Here is a 27,675-nt window from a genome sequence, read left to right as displayed (position 1 = left end):
GCAGTTTGACTTGCTTTTGTGTTTTGGCAAGAAAAAACAGCCAGACAAAACAGGCTGGATTTTTCAGAAGGGATAGCTAATGATAACCCCTGATTTCAACTCTAGATATTCTATATAATCGCTACTTAGCTAGCTTAACTAAGTGAATCAATGCTAAAGCTTCCAATCCTGAGGAAGTGACTATTTTATCAGCTACCAAATGTGGAAAATGCTAAAAAAAAAAAAAAAATGCTGTTCACATCATCCTGTTATTGTTGGATAGAGCAAGTGGAAATCTGTTGTGTACCCTTGAAAGGTCATGAAAGGTGTTTGACTTCATCTTAGCATTCATGAAGCCACGCATGAATCTGTTTAGCGGTGCGTACCCTGCATTATCATATTGGAATAGGGAAGCAACATGTCTGACAGCAGACACTGTAAGTCAAAGAGTGAAAGATTTCAATGCAGTTTTTCTACTCTTTGCTCCTGGTTATACCTCCTGCATATAAGTAGTTTCCAAACAATTCCTCCCATAAATTTCAGCTTTGAGAATGAATTGTTTTCATCAGGGCTGAGTCATAGGTCTGCGGATTCAATATCGTGATTAATTCTTAGGCTATAATTTTGTGTCAATTTTTAACTGTCTTATTAAGTGTCCATTGATTCCTGTCATCTCTTCTGTTTTTCTATGCACTTTGTCCATATCTGGCTTGTTGCTTTGCTATATTACACACTGACAGCTTAGACCATTTTTGTCATGTTGCTTTCCATATTCTAACTTTTAAACTGATTGTCAGAATGCCTGGACAGACTGCTTATTTGCACTCAACCTAACGTGACTCACCTGATTAGCTAGGCTGTAATTATGATTGAGTTACTTAGCTGCTAGACTTTTTTCTTTTTACATGTTGTAATTTAATCATATGCACTAATAAGGATACAGTAATTGCAACTATTGTTTGCTAAGAAAACTTTAGAGAACTTTTGTACTGGAATATACTGTACAGGAAAACAGAACACTTGTCGGGTCTTGTTTCTGCTCCAAACAGGAAGATGCTTATAAAGTTTAAATGGGTCTAAACAACAGTCTGGCTCATTTACCTGCTAAACAGCTCCTTGGGTACGAGCCCAAATGTATTTAAATGCTAAACCTTTAGGCACAAAACTAGCCGGCTGTTGAATGTCTGTGCAATATGTCATGCAATGAAGATATCTGGTAGATATCCCAGTGTGCACATGCTGCAAATCAATAATTACTTAGTGACCTCATTTCCAGTATATCAGAAGCGATTATCAGCCCTCAATTAAAATCATCTGTGCAAACGCTTGTAAAGGCAACAATTTATTTTGACCAGAGCGGTGCATGCATATGAGGTCTGATTGCATTCCAGCGGTGATATGCCATGGTACCACAGCATTCTCGGGGTGACGAGTGACCTCCAGGTAGCGTCCCCTGGCCAGAGTGGGCACGTTAATGACCATCTGCTCAGTAAGACCCAGTCAACATCTCTTTAATGAAGATGAATGGGAGGACCAGGAGGCAGCCAGCAGGGGGCTAATGACGCACCTTCAGCTGCAAACCTGCCACCCTACTGTGACTGATGGGTGGATGCACTCCATGCTCCATACCACTACTTCCAGAACCTCTCTTAAATTCTTCAGCTCTGTCTGTTTGGACTACTCATGGACAAGCACTATAACACCGAGAAGATTAAATGTTTCCTGGGACATAAGACGCTTTGTTGCCTCTTAGCAGGTTTGCAATTTCAATTATGTTAGAAGATTATTTTTGAATTGCAAGGTCTTAGTGTAATTTACAAGACACAAACAATAAAGTACATAAACACAGCATGGTATTTATTAGGGGCAATACAATAGTCAGTTGTAGTTTATAACACAGATTTGTTTCCCTCACACATGAATGACCCTTCACATCATAATTACGACTGGGAAACTCTGAGATCATTCTGATATCAGAGTGTCAGAGTCAGCTTTATATTTACATACTATCATAATATAAATATAAATACAGTATAAGTATAAATGAGTGTATATATACCCGATATATAAGATATATCGGGTATCCGGGTTTCGAAGTTAGGAAGAGTTCTACGCTCAATATAGTGGAGCAGAGTACAGTCACTATACTGAATAAGAGGTTTTCTTTATTTTTCTAAATGTTAATTCTAATTTTTTCTAATCATTTATGCATTTTTCTCATTTCTAATTCAAATTTTTTCTATTTTCTTTCTAATCATTTATGTAGTTCTGTGGATGTTTCATTCTATGGATGTTGTACAATTTAACAGTGTGAAAATAGCTAAAAAAAAAAAATACATTATCGTCAGCAACCTTGCTAATATGACAAAGTAAAAGAAAAAAACAAATATGTTTGAATGAACTGGACGTGTTTAGAGTTATTTCCAACAGCGAAGAATATGAACACAAGATATTCATAATTACAGCTTCAGAAGTGGATCAAAAACTACTCAAAGTTTTAGCACAGAATAGGTGAACACATTAGGATAATCAACCAATGATTCAGGAGTCAGAACTAGAGCAGAAACAAAAATGCATGGCTTAACAAACACATTAGTGCCATGCTACACACCACACACATGATAAGCGGAACTTGATTGTGACACTTAGCAGATACTTTCCATGCCTCATTGTGGGATTAAGGTCATGGCTGTAGGAAAAGATTCCGCTCAGGAAACATCGCATTGCTGAATGACGTGCTTTCAGTTAACGGATAAAGAAACGATAAAAACTTGCAGTGAACATTTCCTCAGCATGAACCTACATTATTTTACATTATACATTAGATCAGATAGCAGTCATGAGCTTTTTTTTTTCTTTTATAGAATCTTCTAGAATTTTTTCTGGGCAACATTGCAACAACCTTCTGGAAATTATTAGGAGCTGTTTCATAGCCATATAAAGTCTAGTTCAATAGCCTGTGTGTGTGTGTGTGTGTGGATATGTCCTTATTATGAACACATCATATTATTCCTACATATGGTCTATGTAAAAGGAATAGAATTAAACTTAAACATTGCTACTTGTTGCTTTATTTATTTATTTAGATTTTGAATCTGAGCCCTGGTTCACAAATTTGGACCTCCGCTAAGCTGGTAGAAAAGCTGTTCTATTGTCTGTGAAATATCTGCCAGAAATATGTGTCTGTTACATTATGTGCCAGATTTGGGTCTACAGGCAGATACAAGGTAATAGTTAATAACTAATATCTGACACCGATCCAATCACAGGAGGCAGGTCAGTTGTTAAAGCTGTTGTTTGTAATGTTTTTAATTAAAAATCAACCAGCACCTCCATGTTTGAAAGGGGGAGAGAGAGAGAGAGAGAGAGAGAGAGACAGAGCGAGAGAGACAGAGAGAGAGAGATTTACAGAATGTTTTCTGGAACAATATTTCTTATAAACAGCCCAAACACACACACACCCCCCAAACACACACCCACAAACAAACACAGACTTCACATCTGTCCCGTTTAAAATATCTGTCAACTTTATTGCATTTTATGAAAACTGCACTGACATGTATCTCAGAGCTTTATGAGAAGTGTCAGAATTGAGGCAGAGAATTTCACAGGATGTTTACTGTCATCCTCAGATTTGGCTTTATCGCTTCCCCCCCACAAAAGTCACCACCACAAAACATTTCACTGCTAGCAAAGTGACTATGATCTAGCAGTGGCATGTATATGACTAGCTAAAGCTTATGATATCTCAATCGTTTTCATGTATACGTTTGATCTACAATGAATCTCTATTCATTTGTTTTTGTCTGCGAGTGATTGCGTGCGGGTTGCTGTGTCATTTTCCCATTGCTCACGCGTTGCTGCAAATCCTTTCGTGTCAAGAAAGTCAGCAAAGAGATGAAGCCGTAATCGCTGGTCCATAGAATGAGCTTTAGAACATCAAAATGGCAGAATTACTTTTGAACTTCAGGGCAAAACCTTGAGCATTCACAGAATGAAAAGCAGCGCCTGTCTAAACACGGGAGATAATGAGTCAGCACCAGTCCATCGGTGTCATACACACAGAAGGACAAAGATAATACATTAGGTAGCATGCATGATGGGATAGAAGTATAGCTTCATCAGTATGACTATTCACCGTGTCCAAAAACTGGCTGTTGATGCAAAAAAAACGGGGGAAAAAAAAGAAAAGATGTTCATTAAAGGAATTCGTTACCCCACAAAAATGCTAACATGGCTATATAGCACGGGTGTGTTAGCCTGATCGTGTATACAGAATACAAACTGGATAGTATTACTTCCAGCATTATTAGCAAGCTTAGATTTTTTTGCAGACTGACAAAAAGAAAGAAGGCGGAGAAACTTTTTCCGGTTTCTGTCTTGATGAGACTGTGAACAGAGCTGCTGCTGCTCATTACCTTGACATTCACACAGCGGGTGACATTAGCCATGCTAGAGAGAATTAAGCTCTCTGAACCTTTAAAAAGCGGGGGTTGCTCATACTGCTAATCACTTTGAAACCTGCCGCTGTTTCTTCTTGAGAAAATGGTGCATCACAGACAGACAGGTAATGAGGAGGAGACCTTTGGTTGTGAAAGGCCACGGGCTTAGCCAATGGCGGTGAGGGACGTTCGAGAGGTCACTCCTAAAATCCATGGATAACTTCACAATCTTTTTGGACGTGTCATGATGAATCTCGACACACACAGGATGCTATCAAGAGCACATTCATGGAGGGTTTTTACAGTTCAGGTGCAATGAAAGAGACTGAAATAAAGAAATTAATGAAACACAGAAATTGATTAGCCACCTAACCTCTAACACCACACGGCCCAAAATAGACTAACAATTTGCATTCAATGCGGACGCTGCTCCGGACTGACAATTTGCACTTGATGTGGACCAGGGAAAAGAGTTGAATAATAACAGCCTGCTTCTTTTTTTAAGTGAACTCTGCCACACCAAGCCATGCCTGCCAATTACTAGTGGTCATTTTCATTAGCACAGAAATAGATGAATAAAATGATTGGCCACTTCCAGAAATGATACAGTAGCTATAATGACCCCTTGCTGTCTTCAACTTCGCTGTCTCTCACCCTAACACAATCATAGCACAGCCATCCCCTGCTGAGGCATGTGTGTGAAGCTCAGGATTAGACGGCTGAAGAGAAAAGCCATCACAGCCATCTGATAGACGTCCACCGTGGCTGGTTTTTGTACTTATACTGCACTCTGCTGGACAAGAACTTCAGTGTCATCTTTTATCTATTATAACAGAGCCTTTTGGAATGAGGGAGGCGAGATATTTCATGATCGTGAAGAAGATAAACAGGCTTCTGTTTTCTTACAGCAATGATTAAACCCATGGCTAGTAAAATTACAGAGAAAGCCTGGAAAACACGAATCATCTCGCTGTAATAATAACTTCAGAGTGAAATCTGACAGCAATATGGCATCTCTAAAGAAAAGCAACCATGAATGAATAAACACATAATAAACACCCTGCCAAACAGTTTCCACTAGAGGTCAGCGTTTATTTCAATCCCATATCACTGTCAAAATTACCATCAACACCATCATCATCATCATCATCATCATCATCATCATCAAGTCTACAAGTACACACATAACATTCTCCTACAATCATGCATATCCTTGATATTATGACAAACCGGTGTCTGAGGTGCCTGTTTTTTTTTTGGTCTTGAGACTTTCTTCACAGCCTCCGTTCATGAAAAAGTCCTCACAAATCACCATAGAATAAACAATGAAGTTACCATGACAACAAGGAGCAGCAATCATTGTGCAAACATGCAGAAAGGCAACAGCAACGGAGAGAAAAGGACCATTATTACAGATATAATTTATCTTTGGCACATCGGTTATGCTTTGGCAGAAAAAAAAGCACATGTGAAACATCCAGGACACAGAATAAGGTGGATGACTGACATGTTATGAAATCTGCTTTTATGAATCCTTGCTGTTATGTTAATAATTAAACACCATGAATGTGTAATATTTTAGCAAGGCTCTCTCATTCAGTCAGACTCCAAATGTGTTGAATTAACACCTACAATGTTTAGATCTTCACCAACATTTTGACCACTTGCCTAATATTGTGTTGGTCCCCCTTTTGTTGCCAAAACAGCCCTGACCCGTCATGCACTGTGTATTCTGACACCTTTCTATCAGAACCAGCGTTAACTTCTTCAGCAATCTGAGCAACAGTAGCTCATCTGATCTGACCATACGGTACAGCCTTCACTCCCCACATGCATCAATGAGCCTTGGCCTCCCATGACCCTGTCACTGGTTCACCACTATTCCTCCTTTGGACCACTTTTGATTGATACTGACCACTGCAGATGGGGAACACTCAACAAGATCTGCAGTTTTGGAGATGCTCTGATCCAGTCATCTAGCCATCACAATTTGGCCCTTGTCAAACTCACTCAAATCCTTACGCTTGTCCATTTTTCCTGCTTCTAACACATCAACTTTGAAGACAAAATGTTCACTTGCTGCCTAATATATCCCACCCACTAACAGGTGCCATGATGAGGAGATCATCAGTGCTATTCACTTCACCTGTCACTGCTCATAAAGTTATACCTGATCGGTTTATACTGTATGAATACAAGTGTGGAAATATGGCGGGTTGTCAAAAGCTAATTCTTCAATTATTCCAGCATCTTCTGTAACCGCTTTGTCCTCATCAGGGTCAGAATTTATGTGCACTTAGATAAAACAAGCATTCTGTTCACTTGAAACTGTCAGGTTAATAGAAATCTAAGGGCAGCAACTGAGATCGTCAAGAACTGCTTCCAAACACCTTCTACTCGTTTCTCATTACATGGAAATGTATTACAATCCTCGTGCGTGTTAATCATACTGTGTTATATAGGAAGCAAACATCAGTCACTGAAAAGATCATCTTTCTGATAAAACTCTACATATGAGTCAGTCAATAAAAACACTGTAAATATATATATATATATATATATATATATATATATATATATATATAAATATATATATATATATTTATATATATATATATATATATATATATATATATAAATATATATAATTATATATATATATATATATATAAATATATATATATATATATATATATATATATATATATATATATATATATATATACTAAACGACCAAAAGGTTTGTGGATCATCACAAGGTTTTTTTTGTTTTGTTTGTTTGTTTGTTTTTGCATATTAATGGGTTAAAAAATAAAGAAGCAATTAGAGTTTTTTTTTCAAGTTGTTAGAAGCAGTGACAGTAAAACAAAAAAAGTTTTTTGAGTGTAAAGAGTGACCGGAGCTGGAACACTGAACTCTTTACCCGCCCCTGGCAACGGCGCGCGCTTCTGAACACACACACACACACACACACAAAGAGCGCTTAATGTTTCATTACGCACAACCTCATCAGAGTTAGCGATAACACAACACAAGAACTTTTTCTCTTTTCGACTCTTTTCTTTTCCTTCGTTTGTCTCTAAAGACGCGACACAATTCAAAAAACCGGCGACACGTGACTGTGAAATATGATTCGTGTTGTTCTCTCACGCGCTGTCAGTTGAGAAAGTTCATCTCCAGACTTCCTGAAGACTTTCACGGGTGAGACGTTTTTATTTTTAAACCACTTTAGCCACGCGCACACTGAAATGTCCTGTCATATTGTAAATAAACACATCATGCATGGAGGCAACTATATGTCTCGAATACTAGCGCTTATTGACACATTGTTTTATTTTTGGGAATGTAAGCTAAACAAAATAATAGAGAGAGAGAGAGAGAGAGAGAGAGAGAGAGAAATAATGCAGATTATCAATATCTTTGACTGCAGATATTGTCCAAAAAGCATACTAACGCACTTAAATATCTGTCCATATACACCTGTTGCAAATTGTGCACCAGGCTACTAATTATTAAAGTAGTGTTGTGAAACATTTGTACATCAAATTTAAAATTCATTTTAATTGAAAAAGTCCAAAACAGAAAATGTATGCAAATCAAAACAAATCAATCTTGATTCCAGGAGGTAAAGTGGCACGACAGGTAACGCCTCAATGCTTCGATCCCGAGCTCAGGTTACTGTCCATGTGGAGTTTTGCATAATTCCCCATGTCTGTGTACGCTTCCTTAGTGTTCACTGGGTTTCTTCACTTTTCAGAAAAGACGTGTGTGTGTGTGTATGGATTGTGCCCTGAGATAGACTCATGCCCATGTAGTCTATAGACTTGGCTCCAGCTCCAACAGTATAAAACTGTTCATGAAAATAAATGAATTCTTCATTCTAAAATGCTATTTTCCATGATTTAAATATTGATAGCATGCGTGGACACATTGGTGTGGTTATAGATAACGAAAAATATTTCATTCATTCATTCATTCATTCATTTAATCTGGTGATGCTCGCAGTGGATCCAGATCCTATTCACTGGATACGAGTTAGGAATACAACTTGAACCTTGAATGTGATACCAGTCCACCATGTGCCATATATATTTACCAACTCATTCACATGTAGGAGCAATTTAGTGTAGCCAATCCACCTTCTGACAGTTTTTGGACAATGAGAGGTAACTGGAAAACCAAGAGAAAACCAAGAGACATGGAAAACCATACAAAATTTTGCACAGCCCGAAACCCAAGCACGGGATCAACTTAAGCCTTGAGGCAGAAATGCTACCTGTTGCATCTTAATGTACATGTGCTACAATGGCTGCTTTTCTGACAACATTGACATGTCTTCACAGCATGACACCACTTGGACATTCATATCTTTGCCTGAAGCTGAACTGAAGGAAATGAATGGGAAAGGTTGCAATCTCCTGGTCTCTCCAACCAGCATGCCCAAGCCTCTGGGTGCCATAACTGGGCAGCAGGTACCTCCCATCCGAGTGCATGCTGGCAGTTCCCGTGCTTCCTCTCAGCAGAGAACCCCATGTCCTGGAAGTGAAATGGGCACCGGCACTGGGAGTACGATGTTTCTACCCACTCTGAGCCTGCGCAGACAAGTGTTGACCAATGGGAAGCATCATGGCACCTTCAGCGTCCCACAAGCTTCGTTGCAACAAGTGTCTTCACTTCCTGTCTCACCTGGCAATTCCAATACAGCAAGATTAAATGGCTTACAGAGTGGTATCAAAGGTAAGAAACTGAAAAGCTGCCATAAATATATATATTTTTTTTTACATATGCAGATGACACTGAAGCAGCAAAAAATAAATAAATTGTGAAGGAAAGACCACCGTTTCAGGGTTTTCCATGATCTCAAATCTTGTATTACCATGTTGTGCCACTTGAAAGTGTAGCTGATGTTCATAATTTATATCTTTCATAATTCAGCAGTGTCTAATTTCAAAGTTTTCTGCTTTCACTGATTCCTCACATTTCTCAGCCCAGTGAACTGGAACATGAGACTTGATGGTCCCCAAGAGATACAGAGCAGTTCAACATCCTCACATCATACCTCTGCCACTCAATATGTCGCATAATACAACATAAATACATGTCTGAAAGCACGGTGGCTGTCAAGCTGTGATATACACCATTCAGCCATAACATTATGAGCAGTGACAGGTGAAGTGAATAACACTGATTATCTTCTCATCATGGCACCTGTTAGTGGGTGGGATATATTAGGCAGCAAGTGAACATTTTGTCCTCAAAGTTGATGTGTTAGAAGCAGGAAAAATGGGCAAGTGTAAGGATTTGAGCGAGTTTGACAAAGGGCCAAATTGTGATGGCTAGATGACTGGATCAGAGCATCTCCAAAACTGCAGCTCTTGTGGGGTGTTCCCGGTCTGCAGTGGTCAGTCTCTATCAAAAGTGGTCCAAGGAAGGAACAGTGGTGAACTGGCAACAGGGCCATGGGCGGCCAAGGCTCACTGAGGCATGTGGGGAGTGAAGGCTGGCCCGTGTGATCTGATCCAAGAGATGAGCTACTGTTGCTCAGATTGCTGAAGAAGTTAATGCTGGTCCTGATAGAAAGGTTGTCAGAATACACAGTGCATGACTGGTCAGGGCTGTTTTGGCAGCAAAAGGGGGACCAACACAATATTATGCAGGTGGTCATAATGTTATGCCTGGTCAGTGTATGAACCAATATATAACTTTTGAAAACAACAGATGCTGAAATTATTGAGCTCGTGAAAAGAATTTCCATGACATTTCAACTTTATTCATGTAACTTAGATCTCAAGTCGTCTGCCCAAAACAAGTGCACTGTTGAGTTACGTACTCGAGTTTATGTTTGACTTCACCTTAAGTTTATCCCATTTATCCCATAGCCCAGTGTCTTCTGTGCAAAATACTGTGTTTCAAAACTAACCAAGCAGAATGCTTTGTCTCTTTTTATGTCTGTCAGGAAAAACAGAGAAAGAAAATAGGTTATTGATTAACAGAAAGTGTTCGCAAGCTCTGGAAATTTCATGAGTTGTGTATAAATTCTGTTGTGTAGAATTCTGCCAGTAACATTTGTGTAAAAAGGAAACGGTGAAAATGTGATCATTTCCCCCTTTCTCTCTTTTTTACCTCTTCGAAGCAAGGTGAAAATATATATGTCTGACTTGTGGCATATATGTATGTTTTAAAGAACTGGTTAAATACCCTATACATGATTTTGGCAAAGAATATGCTAGTTGATGGTTGCATTTTATTCAATGTGCATTAGGTTTAACATTAACTTGCACAGAACCACTGGGTTTGTTTTTGTTCTCTATTAGTCTGCATTCTTAATCATTAATCTTTGGGATGACCACATTTGTATTGTAGAAAGTAAGAAATATCCTCTTTTTTCCACAGGTTCTCATTCACTGGGGACCAGCAGAAAGCTGTTGGGCGAGTATGGCAGATCAAACCTGCAAGTGACAAGCAGTGCAATGGTTGTACAGAATGTGAATCCAGTGTCCACTGTCCAAACCTCTGCTTCGCACTGCCCTCCTCACTCTCTGGGCCTTTTTGTGCCCTTCACAGATGCCAGGTAATCTAGTTCAAAAATGTAAGAGATGCAAGATGTCAAAAGAAGTAGCAAAAATTATTTTTTTAAACCATGTTCAACTGAATTGGTTCAGTCACCGATGTAACTGAGGAACAGAGCTCATACTTGTGTAAATGTGCTGGTACAGGTCTGTGTTGTCCAGAGAGTCCCTGGCTTCCACCACCCTCAGCATTGCAGAGAGCCAATCAATACGCAGCAGCAAGTTGGACTGGCCCTATGGCTATCGTGTGCTGCCACCACTAGGGCAGCAGAGCAGCTTTAGCCAGACAGCTGAAGGTCCAGAACTTCTGAGCCTTCCACCAGGTACTGCCATGTCTGGAAACACCACTAGCTCCAATGCAACGTCACTTCCTGCTTACCTGTTTAAGGAAGACATCAACAGCCCCCACCAATGCAGCCGCTCCAAAAAAAGAGCCCTCTCCATCTCGCCTCTGTCTGATGGCCTTGGCATCGACTTCAACTCCATTATTCGGACATCACCAACCTCTTTGGTGGCATACATAATTGGTTCCCAAAGTTCTCCAGCCTCGCAGCCTACTCCCTCACCACTGCAGTCTGACGTATGTGGACATCTCTTAGGAGTACGGGGAAGCTGTATCCCCAATCCCAGTTTTGGTTGCCCTGCTCCCAAAGCCAGTTCCATTTTCAATCAGACCTTAACAAGCAGCCACCATTCTGAAAGAGTGAGCCTCTGCATGCAGAGGTTAGAAGAACAGGGTGCACATGACAGCCAGATAGGAGGAACTAATTTAGTAGTGGAACATCAGCTTTTTCCAGGAAAGGAATTCCTTATAAGCAACATTGCAGCAGGAGATAATGTTCCTCATAACAGTCTGGAAAGCACTACACACCTTCAGTTTGAAATTTCAGCCATTGTTCGGTCCCCAAGCCCACCTAGGGGACCTCCACCACCTTATCACTCCCACCATGTACACCGACTTCCAGGTGGCCACATAGAGAGCACTCAGAATCCCTCAGACTCACAATCTACTCCTCCAACAGACAGACCTGGTGTTCTTCCCCTGGCTCTTTGCCCAATGTTAGAGGAGGAAGAGGGGGAGCTTGATGAATTTAATGGGGGACACTGTTGCCTTTGGCTGGATTGTAATGCCACATACAGTCAACAAGAGGAGCTGGTCAAGCACATTGAGAAGCTACATATTGATCAGCGCAAAGGAGAGGACTTCATCTGCTTCTGGGCAGGGTGTCCACGCAGACACAAGCCTTTCAATGCTCGTTACAAACTCTTAATCCACATGCGGGTACATTCGGGGGAGAAACCTAACAGATGTACGGTATGCAGAGTACAGCCATGTGTTAGTAGAGTATTAGATGAATCTTTGTTCAATGCTGATTCTCCTGTTATTCACATAAGCACATATCATGCCGTAGATCTGTGCAAATATATCTTTAATGTCTCTGAATCATGTCTGTTGGAAAGGGGTGTAGAAATTTGACTTAAATGGTTCTTTAGAGTGCCATTTTAACAAGGCTGCCAAAGCATCTCAAGGGGCTTTCACTTTAAATGAAAGTCTGCCACTCCACATCATTTAAGATGGCAGTTTAAAGTCCATTGTACGTTTTGATGTGTTGTCATTGCTGGTCTCAGGCAGGATGATGCTTCAAATGTGAAGGTATTTTCCTCTTGTATTTCTGGCCATCAGCTTATTAAGAGTCTCTGATAACTGACAAGGGAGCTTTGGCAATTATGTCGTTATTAAAAAAAAAAAAAAAAAGCACAAAAGGGCCTTCACTTAAGCGCTGGCAGAAAAACGGTCTGCTTCCTGTTAGCAACTTTTCTCAGCTGGAAAAGCTGTCAGCAGTCAAATGGCTTCCAGAGGGCATGACATAGCCTGAGATGGACTGTTAGGTACAGTGCTAGTGCTAGGTTACCTCTCTCCTTACTCGCACATTTTTAGTAAAAGGCTTGCCTAGACACTGCAAATAAGGAATTGACCCTGTAGCTCAGTCCCTGCTGTGACAGTCCACAAGTTCAAGTTAGTAAAGTGGCAATCTACGGCCATTCCTTTTCTCATCTGATCTTGGCAATCATTAATGGTGCACATACCTATGGCCGACCTTTCACTCCAAACACTTACTCATTACTTAAAACCGTTCCTGTTGCCATGGAGCCTGGAACAGTTGAATGGCTTTGTCGAGCACATAATTATAGACCGAAGAGGTAAAAAATACATGGACACAGGCAGTTCTCTCTGAAAATCTCAGAGATTTCATATCTGACAACCTTGAAAAGTTTACGGTTTTATAAACCTACTGCAACATGGGTACATATATGTAAAAAAAAAAAAATCAAGTAAACAGGTAATAAGGCAGCAGGTTAAATATGTTATTGCTTATATTAGTTGGCCTGAATAGACTAAACTGTGCTGTTTTCAGTGCCTATTAAACCAGAAACCAGCAGTCATACTACACCAAGAAATTAAATAGGTTGGCATCCTAATGAGCATTTTGGTTTATGTATTAAATGTGGCTGAAGGCGATGAATTCCAGAGTATTTCCAAGAACACAGAACAGGGAAAGCAATTAATTCCAAATATGCTTTGGGGAGATTTACAATGAATATCATGTATATTCTCTGTGTTTACCGTGGTGGTTTTGTTCCCACCACTATGTACTCCAGTGTAATCTTTATATTATATAATTAGCTTGAGAAAACAACCTTAAAATATTTACAGATATCACTTAGCGCTGTTAGTTTCTCAGGGTGTTGGCTGTAATGTCTGTAAGATATCATTATGATAAAGCTGCCACATTCGTTTTTTTTAGTGTATAAGAAGGCACAAGTTTCTGTGAGGTTTCTTTTGCTGCAAACCCACGTTTTCATCACACATGGCAATATGATAACACCTCATCAAGAACTGAATAAGAAGAAACTGAGTGCCATGTGCAAATTTGACAAAAAGTGAGGCTATTAGCTCTCATTGAAATGACCAATATACAGTAATTTGGCTTTAAGCTGTGCAATTTCAGCATTTTTACTACTCGTCGAAACGTAGGAGATAAATTATACAATAAGAGCCTCTAATGATGGACTTGTGATAAAGAAAATTATTGTGTTCTGTTTACATCATCAGTCAGCGCAAAGAATATGTTTACGACAGCAAAATCAGGCTGAAAATTCTACCGTGTAAACCCTGGATTCAGTCAGCCAGCAGGATTGTGCTCTTTGTTCTACTTTCTTTTTCCTTCTAATGGGCTCCGTGAAGACAGCATGTAGTAGATCCAATTTATAGTGACTATACTTCAAATGACTTTCAAAGCAGCCATAATTCTGTGACTTGTGGAAATGTTTACGAGTTGTTTACGAGTCTGTAGAAGATGCTTGGAACAACCTACTAGTCCATTTCCTTATAAAACTGCATAACCTACACATGAACCAAAGAGAATTCAAGTTAGAAGTGTTAGAAGAATTTCTTCACGCCTAAAACACTGAAACTCTGCTGAATAGTAAAACCACTCCTATAAAGGCTGAGTGAGAGACAAACCATACAGGAAAGACCAATCAGATATATGAGCTTTAGGATCATAATCAATAAGATCATCTTACACTACACAATTGAAGGGAGGGAAGCAAAGCATGTTTCGACTTGTTCTCAGTCAGTTATATCTGACACCATTTTTAACCGTTTTTCCTACGGACACAACTTCCGGATGTTTCAAATGCTAAGCATTCAGTATAGTGTATCCTCCTGAATGAATGTAATGAAGTTTGGTTGTGCATCTACAAGAAACTTCCTTTCTTTGAAGGTTGTATTTAACTTGTAAAATTATACATTCCCTTCACAGCAGAAATATCATATTAGTTATTATATTTGTTCCTTGTAGCTTTTATGAAATTATAGTGCAGCAGACAATAGTCTGCAGTTAAGAACTGACAGCTGGGGTTTTGTACCCGAAGAGCAGGTATTCGTGTTCGGAGTTACCATAGTAGCAGGGAGAAACTCTGGCCTGTCCACCAGAAATAGCAGAAAGCAAGGTTCTGTAAGGATTGCTTTTAAGTTGTTTGTCTCTTCCAGGAACTCTTATACTGAGTGCCTTGCAGATTTTTAGTCACTTTCAGCAGCTGTTGTTAGTCCTGTTTCTTCACCATCAAGGAGACAGAAAGAGGTCTTGCTTTTCTCAAGCTTTCTAACTGTAAAACATTTGCTGTAAAGCAGGCAAAGGCATCCTAATATTCAAGGCCTGAGTACACTGATGATCCTGTGAGCAATGTTCCTCATAACAGTCTGGAAAGCACTCTGTTTCTCTCTCTGTTTTTGATGTGCCTCCATTTTGAGGTGAATATAGGGCTTATTGTCCATTACACCAGATGTGACACCAAGTGCCAAGTTTACCTCTGGATCATTCGGCTTTGTGCAAAAATCATGAATAAATCACAAGCATGCCAGAGGGTTAGACCTCTTATACCACAGCAGTTTACCAACAATTACTATATTTTTTTTAATAAACGACAAAGTTATATAGTTACATGTCATTTTATTATGTTGGTTCCTATTATCATGTAGCAAAAAGTAGTTGTTCTGTGACCAGACTTCATTTCCCTCTTTGATTTAACACAAAAATGCAGCTTGTCATGTCACTGAGAAATTAGAAAGTGCAGGAAACTCATGGTGGAACACATACTGACAGTTACAAAGTGCTAACTACTTGCAGAAAGCTTCACCACCCCGTGTTTCTTTCTAATGCTTTTCTCATCCGCTCACTTTTAGCCATCGAGAGTCCGTTTTACGAGTGACTGTTATTACTATAGAAATTATATGTTATTAGAGTATATACAATAATGTAAACATGCTATTTGAAGGATAGCCACTTCTGTTGAACATTCATCAGCCCTCTAACTTACAATTTCCTTAATATTCAAGACAATTGAAAATTTCATGAATAAAAAGAGTGCCATGGCCATAAAAAAGAGAGAGAGAGAGAGAGAGAGAAAAAAATGTTGTTAAGATAGAAAAAGGAGGAGAGGGAAAGATGTTACCAGGCTGACTGCTGGCATTGGGATGGCACTGGCATTGTGTGGCACCATGTGGCAGTCTGCCATAGTTATTTGACTGACTACAGCTTTGAGGAGACACACTGCTGTCTTTTCAGACCTTCAGTCTCTCAGAGGAGCCAGCACGGTCCAGAGCTTTATTAAATAAACCTGAAAGGCTACTCTGAATGCACCTGTTTCATGTTGCACGTGTTCTTGGCCGTAGCGCTGAGCTGAACGCTGACTGATTTGAGTCATTTTCTTCTACCTTGTGTTCCACTTAGGACAGCCTACGGTGTAAACGATGATTAAAGATGTATTTCTATTCCCAACACCTTTTGAGGGATCGTTGGAAGAAACAAGAAAAGGGATGAAGCACTGTCTATAATATACATTCCTCTAAGGTTTTATTTTAAACATCTTAGTCATTCAGTGTCACACTTTTGATACAGTTGGCAGTTATTATTTAGAAGGAGACTTTGTACACAGTTGTTGTGGGATTTTCTTTTATTGATGCTTTGAAAAATTACTCTCCTTTTGTAAGAATGGACTGTGAATTAGCACAGTCTTCCCTTCCCCTTGGCTCCTTTGACGACTGAGAGTTCTATCCCAGTCCAAAACACTCGGCATTTCAAACAAACTCACCGTGTAATGAGAGGCCAATCAATGTGAAGCCACAATGGAATGGCCAAGCTGGAAAAAAAATGTAGTAGTACCCACTTTAACTTTACGCAAGGCTACCTAGTTATCATTAAATGTCAGCAGCACGATTGGCTGTCTAAAATTAGTACACAGCTATAATTTGATGCCATTTTTTTTCTTTGAAAAAAAAAATAATTATGGACAAGATAAAGGGATTGTTCATTTGAGTTTAGTGAAAATGGGAGTTAATACTTGAGTGCCAATTAAGACTAGTTGAATTGGGAGGAGGAGGTCCCACAAACATTTCTCTAGAAGTATATAGACGGATGACAATAGTGTCTTTGTTATGTTATAGGGGTTCATTTGACTCCATTTGTCCCATTTGAGTGAGGTGTGACTCCAAATCAATGCAAAGTTTTTACTACTGATCACCTTTATCCTCTGAAGAAACATTTCCATTCCTTTATCGCTTCCAAGATGACACCCACATTTGGGCAGACCAGGAAGGTTCACCGGGGATATGGTGTGGCCTTCAGAGTCCCCAGATCTCAGCCGAGTTGAACATTTATGGGACATTCTGGGGCGATTTGGTAGACAGCGCTCTCCATTACCGTCATCAAAACACCAACTGTAGGAAAATCTTTCGGAATTATGGTGTTCATTGCTCCAGGACAGCTTCAGAGATTTGAGTCTCTGAAGGAGCATTAAAGCTGGTTTGGCAGCTTGTGGAAGCCAAAAACCTTTTATGGTTTGACCAAAAAGGCCATTTATGTTGTTCTTTTCTTTGCATGAAGTTGTCATCCATCTGTCATTTCCTTTGCTTTAAAAATCTGTAGACTCAAGAGAAAGGGCAGTGTGATATGGAAAATTTCCTTTTCCAGTAAAAAGAAAATGCCAACCCCATGATAAATTAGCCCATATTGTCATTATCAATCATTTAAATCACACCATTATTTAATATTTGCCAAAGATGTTGTTCTGGATGTCTCAGAATTTCTATTTGGCAGTCTAGATACTTGTGTAGAAATCAGTGTTGCCAAATGGGATTGGAGTTTTCCAATCTAATCAGGGTTGAAAGCCTTCCAAATTGACTCCAAACGTCAAACTGTGGTTTCTAACCCAATTACGGCAACTAAATTGTATCTATCAGGACAAGGTTATTTGTGTCCACACCAATGGGATTAAGGATTTAATGCTATTGTTTGGATTTTCTCATCTCGCTTCTGATCACAGCCATTTGTGCTGCAAGCATACTCTCACACTCCAGATTACTTATTTATATTTAGCCAGCATTCCAGTCTTATGAAAACAGGAAATGAGGAATATTTGACAAGGGATTCAAGTCCAAGCAAGTGTAATGAACACATGAGAAGGAATCTCAGCCATCTTTATTATCCCCGTGAACACGATGAGATGTCACATCATAACAGCCGGTTCTGTTTCCATTGCAAGTTTAAACAAGGTCATCAGTTCTCAATAGATTTTATGCACTTGCAGCCAAGTTAATAGACATTCCACACTTGACCATGGAGAGGACAAAGAGCAGAGGCTTTGCATACCTTAAGGGTGAGCTCACTGAAGAGCTAATACTGTGGGATTTTTTTTTGAGGAAAAGGGAAAATTCAAAACTTGGTCACTAATGATTCACTTGCATTAATCATAAACAGTATGTTGTTATACAGTAATTGACAAGAAAATGCCTTTACCTCAATTCCAGAGCTGTGGGTAGTGGGTAATGAATTCAGAAAGGAGACAATTAATTGATTTGAACAGGAAAATACTGACCCCTCCTGGTTGAAGCATGTGGAGACAACGCTGGTTGGTCCTCGGGTCAAGTGTCTTTTCTGTACAAAAAAACCTATTTGATGTGAACATTTCTAATGATGTCTCTCTTCTCCTCCATTTTTTAATATTAGTTTGAAGGCTGTCAGAAGGCGTTCTCCCGCCTAGAGAACCTCAAAATCCACTTACGAAGCCACACAGGAGAGAAACCGTACATGTGTCAGCACCCCGGCTGTCAGAAAGCCTTCAGCAACTCCAGCGACCGTGCCAAGCACCAGCGCACACATGTCGACACGGTGAGTCTACATTCCAAATCCAGAACACACTAACGTCCAAAGGTGGTGGAGGTCCACTTACTGAATTACTGATGCCTGTGTGTTTCAGAAACCATACGCGTGTCAGGTTCAAGGCTGCCAAAAACGCTACACCGATCCCAGCTCTTTGCGAAAGCACGTCAAATCGCACTCCACCAAGGAGCAGCAGGCCAGGAAGAAGGTGAGAAAAGGCACTAGGGGAATATCACACCAGTGCTGCACTTGCTAATCTTGTACGTCAATCTGAAGGAATTCTTCAACACAACCTAAGTCAGTAACAAACATGTCGGCCATCACTTAATAATAAGTCTAAGATAAAGTGCTTCTCTGTTCTGCAGAACATGCTTGTCTTTTAATATGCCATCATATGCTTATGATGCATAACAACCATTTGCAAGGGCAGACTTCGCACTCGTGTAGGAGCTGTGCTCATTATCACCGAAAGGAAAAACAAATGGCATCACCATAGATACAGCTACTTAGAGTATGCCGCTTTTGGACTTGAAGCGAAAACGAGAGTTTTTTTTTTGCAGCATATGTTTTCTGCGGATAATGTCACTGATGTGCTTGAAATAGCTGCCGTTAACTCTAGCATGCATGCTATGCCAAATGTCAACCTGTTTATAAAGGTTTCTTGTAATCTATGCTCATGTCAAACATGATATCTAAAATAGGGTTTAGGAATTCATGCCCTTTTAATCACAGAAGTCTTAAAATCGTCTTATTAAGTTTTAAAGTCCGACGTAGGCAGTTGTTCCTCTGCGTCAAAAATAATGCTCACTTGAACAGAGAGAAGCAGTCAGGCTTCAATCAAGCCAAACACTCTGTCTATCTATTCTCCAAAGTGCTCGCTAGATTACATACTTAATCATGAATATATCCTTGATCCATCTATCTATTGCTTGAAGCTATTAACCGAGTGTCCTCAATATTATCTGCAATGGGCTGATATGGATTTTCATTCCAACCAAACAGGAATCACATTTGAGTAATACACTTAAAGACCATGATCAGTTAAGGAAATAAGTGGAAACAGACATAGCTGCTGTTGGGAAAAAAAAGCCACACTAGCTCAGTCTGGATAAGAGCTGAAGAAGATCCTTGATGTAAAGGAAGATCTTATCAAACTTTAAAATTCAGATACACTAAAAACTGTAGCTGTCGTTATTGCTGCAGTGTTGCAATAAAGCGTCCACTATATTTACCTTTTTTTTTAACCTGGAAAGGTGAATATACATGTATTCTTCCTTCAAAGCTTTACCTAAAATACTAATTATGGTCCATTTACTTGAATCATTTTAAAGGTACATTATATCAACATTTCAACTTTTTTAATTAAGAATCAGTTTAGAACAAAGATGAAACACAGATTAGAACATACAGTGTGACGTAAACCATGGATCTCACATTTTAACTGTGAAAGCAGCTAAAAGTATTTCCCAGCTGTAAAGCCTGTGTGAGTTCGGAGAAGTCATTTAGCAAGAAAAGCTATGGAGTCAACAAGTCTAACAAGGATGATGTGTCCTGAGCACACCGGGACCAGAAAGAGAAGAGTGCAGGGCGTTCCCAAAAAGAGAAAATATAGATATGTACCAAAAGCTCTCTGTGGACATGGAGTACAATTTGGCACAGGCGGCAAATGCAAAGAAAACCGTTTTAGGAGGGTTTAGGTAAATCCTGTCATTTCCATCTGGAACCATCTGATGTTTTCAAAGCTGTACACTGAACTCACACTAGTATTTTACAACAGACACATTACCACTGCTCTATTCTACCATGCATGTTGTAGTCTCCTAAATTTAATAGTACAGTTATAATTCCTATCAGCACCAACATCTTCATGAGATTTCACAGTGTAACTGGTTTACGTTAATACCACATGAACTGATCACACTCAATCTACATCATTCAAACTAGTCAGTAGAAGCTTGTTTAGATGAAGTTTATTATAAGCAATAAAATCATGTTTTACATTTAAATGGATTTAAATAAAACCATTAAACATCATTTTACGGAAATATATGTAAGTTGAAATGAGGTTGTAGGCAGAAAACCCACCAAAACCTTGTGCTTGGTTAGTTAGTTAGTTAGCTAGTTATTTAGTTAGTTAGTTAGTTGCTGTTGGCAGGAATTCAGCCGCAGCAACATGACAACCAATGGATTTTCTCTGACCACAACATATTCGGTTTCTCACATGCCTACGATACTAAAGCAGACTTTAGTATCTGGAAGACTACTTCCAGACTGGTGGTATTGGGAGTGGATCAGGTTCTTGAACTTGTACAGTTTAGCTCGGTCATGTGTTGTCTAAGCAGGCATTACCCTTAGAACATCAGTATTAACATTTTATCTTTCTGTGGAAAATGTACTATAACCCATAGAAAGTGCAGTCCATAATTAGATTCTCTTTTCTATGTAACAGCTGAGATCCAGCACTGAGATCTACCAGGATGGGCTTTCTGAGTGTTTAACTATCCAGCCTCTGCAGCACAGCCTGTCACCTCTGGAGCTGATGGAAAGCCGTTCTTCTTGTCTTCCTGCTGACATGTACACAGGTACAACCATTCTGCTTTCACTGAGTGAGATGGTTAAATGTGCACCAGAGTGATTGAGTGTGTTCTGTCTGTTTGCTAGGTGTATTCTCCTTCGACCAGTCCCGCCAAGTCACTCCTGGTCAGATTCAGCATTCCTCCTGTGGCTCTCATGTCCCAATATCTGCACTACCTCCACCTAACAGCAGGTACTCTATCCTTCTAAAGGAAATGTGAATCTGTTTTAGTAAACTGCACCAAGAATACACATAATGTTCTGTCCAGTAAAATTATTCAGCAAAAGCATTTCTGTTGGATTTTCCACTCTGATTGGTCAGAAGTCTATGATTGATTTTCTAGTACTCCAGTTTCTATTTTCAGTCCAAAGGCATGTGTTATAGGCTGATTGGCATCTCTGAATTGTCTGGTGTGTGTGTGAGTGTTTGTGCCAATGGATTGGTGCCCCTTCCATGCCTTATCCCCCAAGTCTCCTGGGATATGATCCCCATGGATGGATGGACATTTCCAGTTTCCATGTAACATGACAAATGACAATGGCTGCATGTATAGCTGTTATAAAATACACTTATTGGCCACTAATAGGAACATTGCTCATTGATGCACTATGTATAAAACTGATGACGTATGGATAAATGAGCAGGTGTTCTGGTGATCCTGTTAAACTGCCTGGTGGGTGTAAGAAATTCTTTAAGCCGAGTTTTATAAAATACCCACTTGAATATCCAGTTCCTTTACAGATAATCCTGGTCTTGCTGTCATACTGTAGTTATAGCATAGTTAACCCTAATAATGAGCGTCCATTCACTGTTACGCACAGGGATAAAGTATCTCTATAAATCACAAACAAATTTGCTGACAGGAAACTGAGTGAAATGGAAGTCTAGTCACAAGAGAACCTGAACTATAACAAATAAAGGCTAGCACTTAAAATTAACACTCTAATGAGGCCACAAATTTGTCAATGTCAAATGAAACAATGTGCAATGGCTTTGAATTCTGCCCAGAAATTCATTAATTTGTTCACTCACTTGTCCCCAACGGGAGAAGCAGAACATTTCCATTCACAGTGGCCATTATAGCAAATGAACAATAATGAGGGTTTTAAAATGAGTATTCTGAACCATAGTAGTCCGTGTTCCTCCTAAAGGTTCCAGCTGGGCTTAGAAACCGCTCGCTGCTTTAGAGAAAGAAAGAACTAAAAGAAAGAAAAATGAAAAGGAAAGAGTCTGCATGTGCTAAATTACATCAGGTATATTTTTATTCGCTCAGCAGATTAGAGCAAGCACAGAAATTTTAGTCGGCACATTAAGCTGGCATTATTTCTATACTCTAGTGTCTGTGTTTTTTGCAAAGGGTGATGAATTGGTTTGCATAATCCTCTCTTTTCTCATCTGCGCAGTATGTTTTTTCCCCCGCCCCTCCCCAATACTATGTTTTGGTCCACTCTCAATGAAGAAATCTGCAATGGACAGAATTGCATTCTTCTTTGGTTCACCTTGGCAAAGTGGGTTGCTATGACAGATTGAAATACCCCAACAATCTTTCTCTTTCTGTCTGATCTGCAACAAAGTCCTTGGTCATTGGTTGTCATGGATTTATGGCAGCAAGCTTATAGTTGGAATAATCTGATCAAAATAAAGTGCCATTTTTCTGCCCTGTGAAAGACACCAGACAGGCTTTTGTGAGTTGTAAGCGTCTACTGTGGCAAAGCTTTTTTTTTTTTTTTTTTTGTTATGAAGTTTACATTTTGGGATTGCCAGCGACGCTGTTACACAGCCGGTCCATAGAGATCTATTTCTTCAAATTCAAAAGCAGTGAGAGGGAACCGCTGTGGTTTTACAAGGGCCAGATGCTCATGGTTACGCTCGGCCCGCGATTGTTGCTGCACCAGCGGTACGTGTGCCATGCAATGTGCAACCAGAAAAGAGAATCAGCTAGTAAGAGCAAATTGTCCCCTGCCTCATTGGTCTTAAGACTCTGTTTTGATTGAAGCTATAGCCATTGACCAGAGTGAAGCCGAAATTCACTAATTCAGACGATTGGAACAAATGGGATGAGGCAAGCAGATTGGTGTAATTGCTGTTCTGTGTGTTAAATTAGTTGTAAAAAATTCTCATGCTTCTTTCTTTCCCATTATCCACTAGTAGTTCAGCTTTAAATCTGTAGTTCTGATATTATAACACAGAAAACCTGAAAAAAAGATATAACAGTAATTTTACTCATTAATTATAAGATTTTCTGTCTAACAGTGAAGCATTTCAGCATTTCCCAAAACTAAAAGGGATAAACACAAGAGGGTGTGCTGTTATAGGAAAATAATCAACAATAGCCTGGTGTGATGTGGCTCTTTTTTTCTATAACAGTACATAGCACAGAGCGTTTTATACCACAGCAATTCATTGACTATTACATTCAACTTATTTCTTAAATAATGACACACTTTTTCTCATTTCCCATGCTAGTTCCTGTTACCACTTATACCATAACAGCCATAAACATTTGTTATCTTTTTTTCTGTCACTTGCAAACTCCTCCATCCTGTAGATTCTCCTGTGGTGGAAAACGTACCGAGAGCTACAAAGCACTGACATTGGAGACGTCTTTGTTAAATATGTTAAATAGTCAATCTCAGCTTAAATTATATGAAAAGATTGCAGTCAAAGATATAGAATTTACTGCAGACACAAACATTTTTTGCAGGTTTGATGCTCCTGTTACACAGCATCCGACCTGTCAGGCCACACCTTCAGTTCCTCATTCGCACCACCACATGGTGGCAGCACAAAAAACCAGCAGACTTCCAGGATACCTGGAGCACACGGCAGCGTCCCTCCCTCCAGCTCAGGAGAGTAAGTTATAGTCAATGGCAATTTCTTGTAATATTCCTTTTATACACCCGGTATTTTAGAAAGAGAATCTTTATTTAAACATAGGGTCTAGTAACCATGGGGCATTTGCACCGAGACAAAAGAGAATGCATTTTCAAGACAGCTTCCCCCATGCATATTGACTTTTTATGGCCAGGCCGAAAAAGTTCAGCTGAATGATTCATGAATTTGTGCTTCCATTTCAGGAGCAACAGATGGCTGTCTGTTAGGCAAAGTCAAAAATAGGTCTTGTCTGATCCAGACTTTATCTCGTGCTAGCTAGGATGACTCCTAATGTTTTCCAAGCTCAAAGGAAGTAATCTGATCAAATTCATGCCACGCTTGTGCTGATTTGAGAGGCACGGCACAGCGGTGCTTAGATAAATTGTAATGAGCTGTTTAAAGAACAACTTTCAGCCCCCCAAAAAACTATTGTGTGTGTTTCACAACACTCCTCAGGTTTCCCGAGTCATACCCAGACGGTGTGCTCGCCCTCGCAGACAGGAAAGCAGATCTCTGCCTGTTCCATGATGCAGATCCCCATGTTCGAGGACAGTCTGGGTTCCTCAGGCACAGATCAAGAGGAACCTGAGCTGAACCACCAAGCTCTCACGGGCATCACAGGTGCACAGTCATTTACATATGATTGTATATACATCACACACACCATACCATACATGTATTTCTTTTCATCTTAATGTCCTATTTGTTTGTGACTCCAGAGTTTGATCCACATGGCAGAAATGAGGATTCTTTAGGCGATCAGGAGCATTCGGTGTCAGATGATAACTACCTTCACATACACGCACATCACATGGAGCGATGCCCAAGCCAGCTCTCATGAGTCCACACAGAGGGCCGGCTTTGATCATGCATATATCTATACTGATTTCTTACTGAACTTGTAGTCTTTTAGTCATGGGATCAAAAATAAACAAAAAAATTTGTACTTGAATTTATCAGAATTGTCATAACCAAATGAAGTGAGCTACCGTTCTAAATGTTGTTTCTTATTCCTGTTTTTATATATTGCAACTTTTGGAATTGTTATTATTTTTTATCTAAAAATCTCAGTCCTATGAAATCTTATTTGTGAATTGTGACAGAGGAAGCCTAACGCAATACGCACGCTATGTGAGAACGCTGGATAGCTGAAGCTAGCTATCCAGTGAGATTAGCAGCATAGCTGGATAGCGTGTAAGTATTTTATACTGACAATGTAAAGACTTGTGACCATGAAAACTAGACAAAACATTCCGGAGTATCAACATTTTTCTCAGCTTAGTAGGTTAATTAATGAGAAATGGCTTCTCAGTGACTACAATTACACTCATTACACTTAGCATCAACTGCTAACTGAACTGCCATGCGTTTCTTTCAGAAAATGGAAATGTTTAATCATAAATACCGCAGGAGCAGACTGTTTGAACACATGGTAAATGTGACCTGATTTAAACATAAGTTTATTCCAGTTATCTTTGAAATATAGTGTGAAAATGTATATAAACAACAGTGCCTCAGAGATGATCACATTATGCATTAATGAAGCACATAATGAAGTTTCGAATAAATAGAAGTATCACCATTCTGTTTCTTTAACACAGCAATCATGACAGTACCAGGACTGAACTTTTTTCTGTCTCAAACACTAGAAAAGGAGTTTAAAGGCAGGCGGTTCAGCTAAATTGCACTGAGAACACCTTACATGCAAATGTTGACAGTGACAAAATGAAATTGCATTTACAAGCTCTAATTACAATGTTTTGCATAACTACTAGCATTGGAGTCAAAACCTCCATTGTCTTGGCTCGTGGTGTGGTATATCAGTTGCAACTTGAAAACAAAAAGCATTTAAAGATGTGATCATCAAGATCACAGAGGACATGACTGTGCCTCATAAGGTATTTTTTTTGATGAAGGTACTTTTCACATCATGCACGTGCACACATTATGAGCCAAATAGTTCGCTTGTTATTCTGTTATTCTGTGCTAGTGACCAGATGAGTATTTCAAATCACCAAATGTTTGTGAGGTTAGAACTAATTAGACAATGAATATGGGATATTGGGGAAATCGATTCCTTAAGTACTTCTGTACAATAATTTCACAGGAAGTAGATACTTCACACAAAGTACAAGGGCAGTTTGCAACAAATTGAGTCAATAGTTGCTGGGTTATATTGCAGTTTTATATGATGATGATGATGATGATGATGATGATGATTATAGGTCTTTAGAGTTCTTCACATGACTGTTCCCTAGTGCTATCTTTATCCATGCAGTATCCATTGCCTTCGACAATAACTTTGATATTGCCTCAGCAAACCTATGTTAAAAAAAAAAACTGATTGTGATTTTAATAACAAGACAGTCTACTCTCTCTACGATCTCACATGCTTATCTTATTTTTGTATAACGTTTGAAGCTCATGCAATTACATGCTATTACCATATATACAAAACATCATATAGGCTTTTATTCAACCTGTTCCAGTGTCACAAATTAAAATCAATTCAAGACTGCAAATCATAGATCTATTGAGAACTGATGTCATGTGAGTGTGTGCGTGCATGTGTGTGTGTATTTACTGCGATGTATGTTTTGTTTTGTTTTTTCTCAATAGGTTGTGGATAACACTGACTCTCATCATCTTTATAAAACTGAACTATGGCACTACCATGATGTTCATTACATATTCACTATCCTACTTTTCCAAGCTTCTGTTGCCAAATTATGCAAAACACCAGCCACAATGGCAGCAGACTCGTTTACATTATGTGTTGTTTCAGTCACAGTGTCTCGTGCATTCCAGAAAACATAGGTCAGTACTCAGTATCTTATTAGTACAGCCCTAACCATGATAATATAACTGTTTTCACATAGTGCACATGAAAGTTTATTAAATGTGTTTGAAATAAAGCTGATATGTATTTAATGCACATTTAACCATAATAGTAAGTACTACCAGGATTTTGCTGTGGTATTTATGATACCACATGATATTTATGATTTAGGTTTATATATATATATATATATATATATATATATATATATATATATATATATATATATATATATATCACATATTTAAATATGGATAGCAAGAGGGAAGTTGAGTACAATGTCTGATTACTCAGTTCCCAAAGTTCTTATTCTTACTCTAATAATAATATTTTTTTCTGAGAAAATACTACTGAAAATACTGCATACCACTGTACAGAACCGGATGGATGGCAGCCTACAGAGCAGCGATAGTATCAGGATACTATCTTGGCCTACTGTTTAGTAGGGAAGTGCTCAGCTTCGAAGGCTGCTCTGTTCCTTTCTCTGTTCATTCTACCAACCTTGATTATGGAGATGACGTCGAATGGGGAAGTCCCGCCCTGATAGAGCTATAATAGATAATTTACCAATAATTTACCAATAATCACAAATTAAGCAATTGTTAATATAGATTTGTTTGAGATTTTGCTAATGGATGCCGCTTAGCAGAAATTTTATGTGTTGTGTATGACC

The 27,675-nt window shown here is 39.1% G+C and overlaps 1 protein-coding gene across 1 annotated transcript; it reads left to right on the top strand.

Annotated features, from left to right (window-relative positions):
* Positions 1–7,364: 7,364 nt before the first annotated feature.
* On the top strand, positions 7,365–27,108 carry glis3 (GLIS family zinc finger 3). The gene is made up of 11 exons (XM_058412753.1): positions 7,365–7,622; positions 8,765–9,158; positions 10,815–10,992; positions 11,138–12,305; positions 18,562–18,723; positions 18,812–18,922; positions 21,164–21,296; positions 21,376–21,481; positions 23,994–24,142; positions 24,620–24,784; positions 24,883–27,108. The coding sequence occupies exons 2-11, from the start codon at positions 8,816–8,818 to the stop codon at positions 25,002–25,004; spliced, it is 2,637 nt and encodes an 878-aa protein (XP_058268736.1). The 5' UTR covers positions 7,365–7,622; positions 8,765–8,815; the 3' UTR covers positions 25,005–27,108.
* The last annotated feature ends 567 nt before the right edge of the window (positions 27,109–27,675 follow it).

This window comes from Hemibagrus wyckioides, linkage group LG16 (assembly GCF_019097595.1).
Source record: "Hemibagrus wyckioides isolate EC202008001 linkage group LG16, SWU_Hwy_1.0, whole genome shotgun sequence".
In the NCBI taxonomy this organism is placed as follows: Eukaryota; Metazoa; Chordata; class Actinopteri; order Siluriformes; family Bagridae; genus Hemibagrus; species Hemibagrus wyckioides.
The sequence above is the reverse complement of the archived record's forward strand: the minus strand, read 5'-3'. Positions and strand labels throughout refer to the sequence as shown.

What these genes read in the sequence shown, in the direction of transcription:
- glis3 (XM_058412753.1), top strand. Translation starts at nt 8,816, where the DNA reads ATGAATGGGAAAGGTTGCAATCTCCTGGTCTCTCCAACCAGCATGCCC. An exon ending in AGAAACCTAACAGATGTACG is followed by an intron (nt 12,306 to 18,561) that starts GTATGCAGAGTA and finishes TTTTAATATTAG; the next exon opens with TTTGAAGGCTGTCAGAAGGC. An exon ending in CTACCTCCACCTAACAGCAG is followed by an intron (nt 21,482 to 23,993) that starts GTACTCTATCCT and finishes CATTTTTTGCAG; the next exon opens with GTTTGATGCTCCTGTTACAC.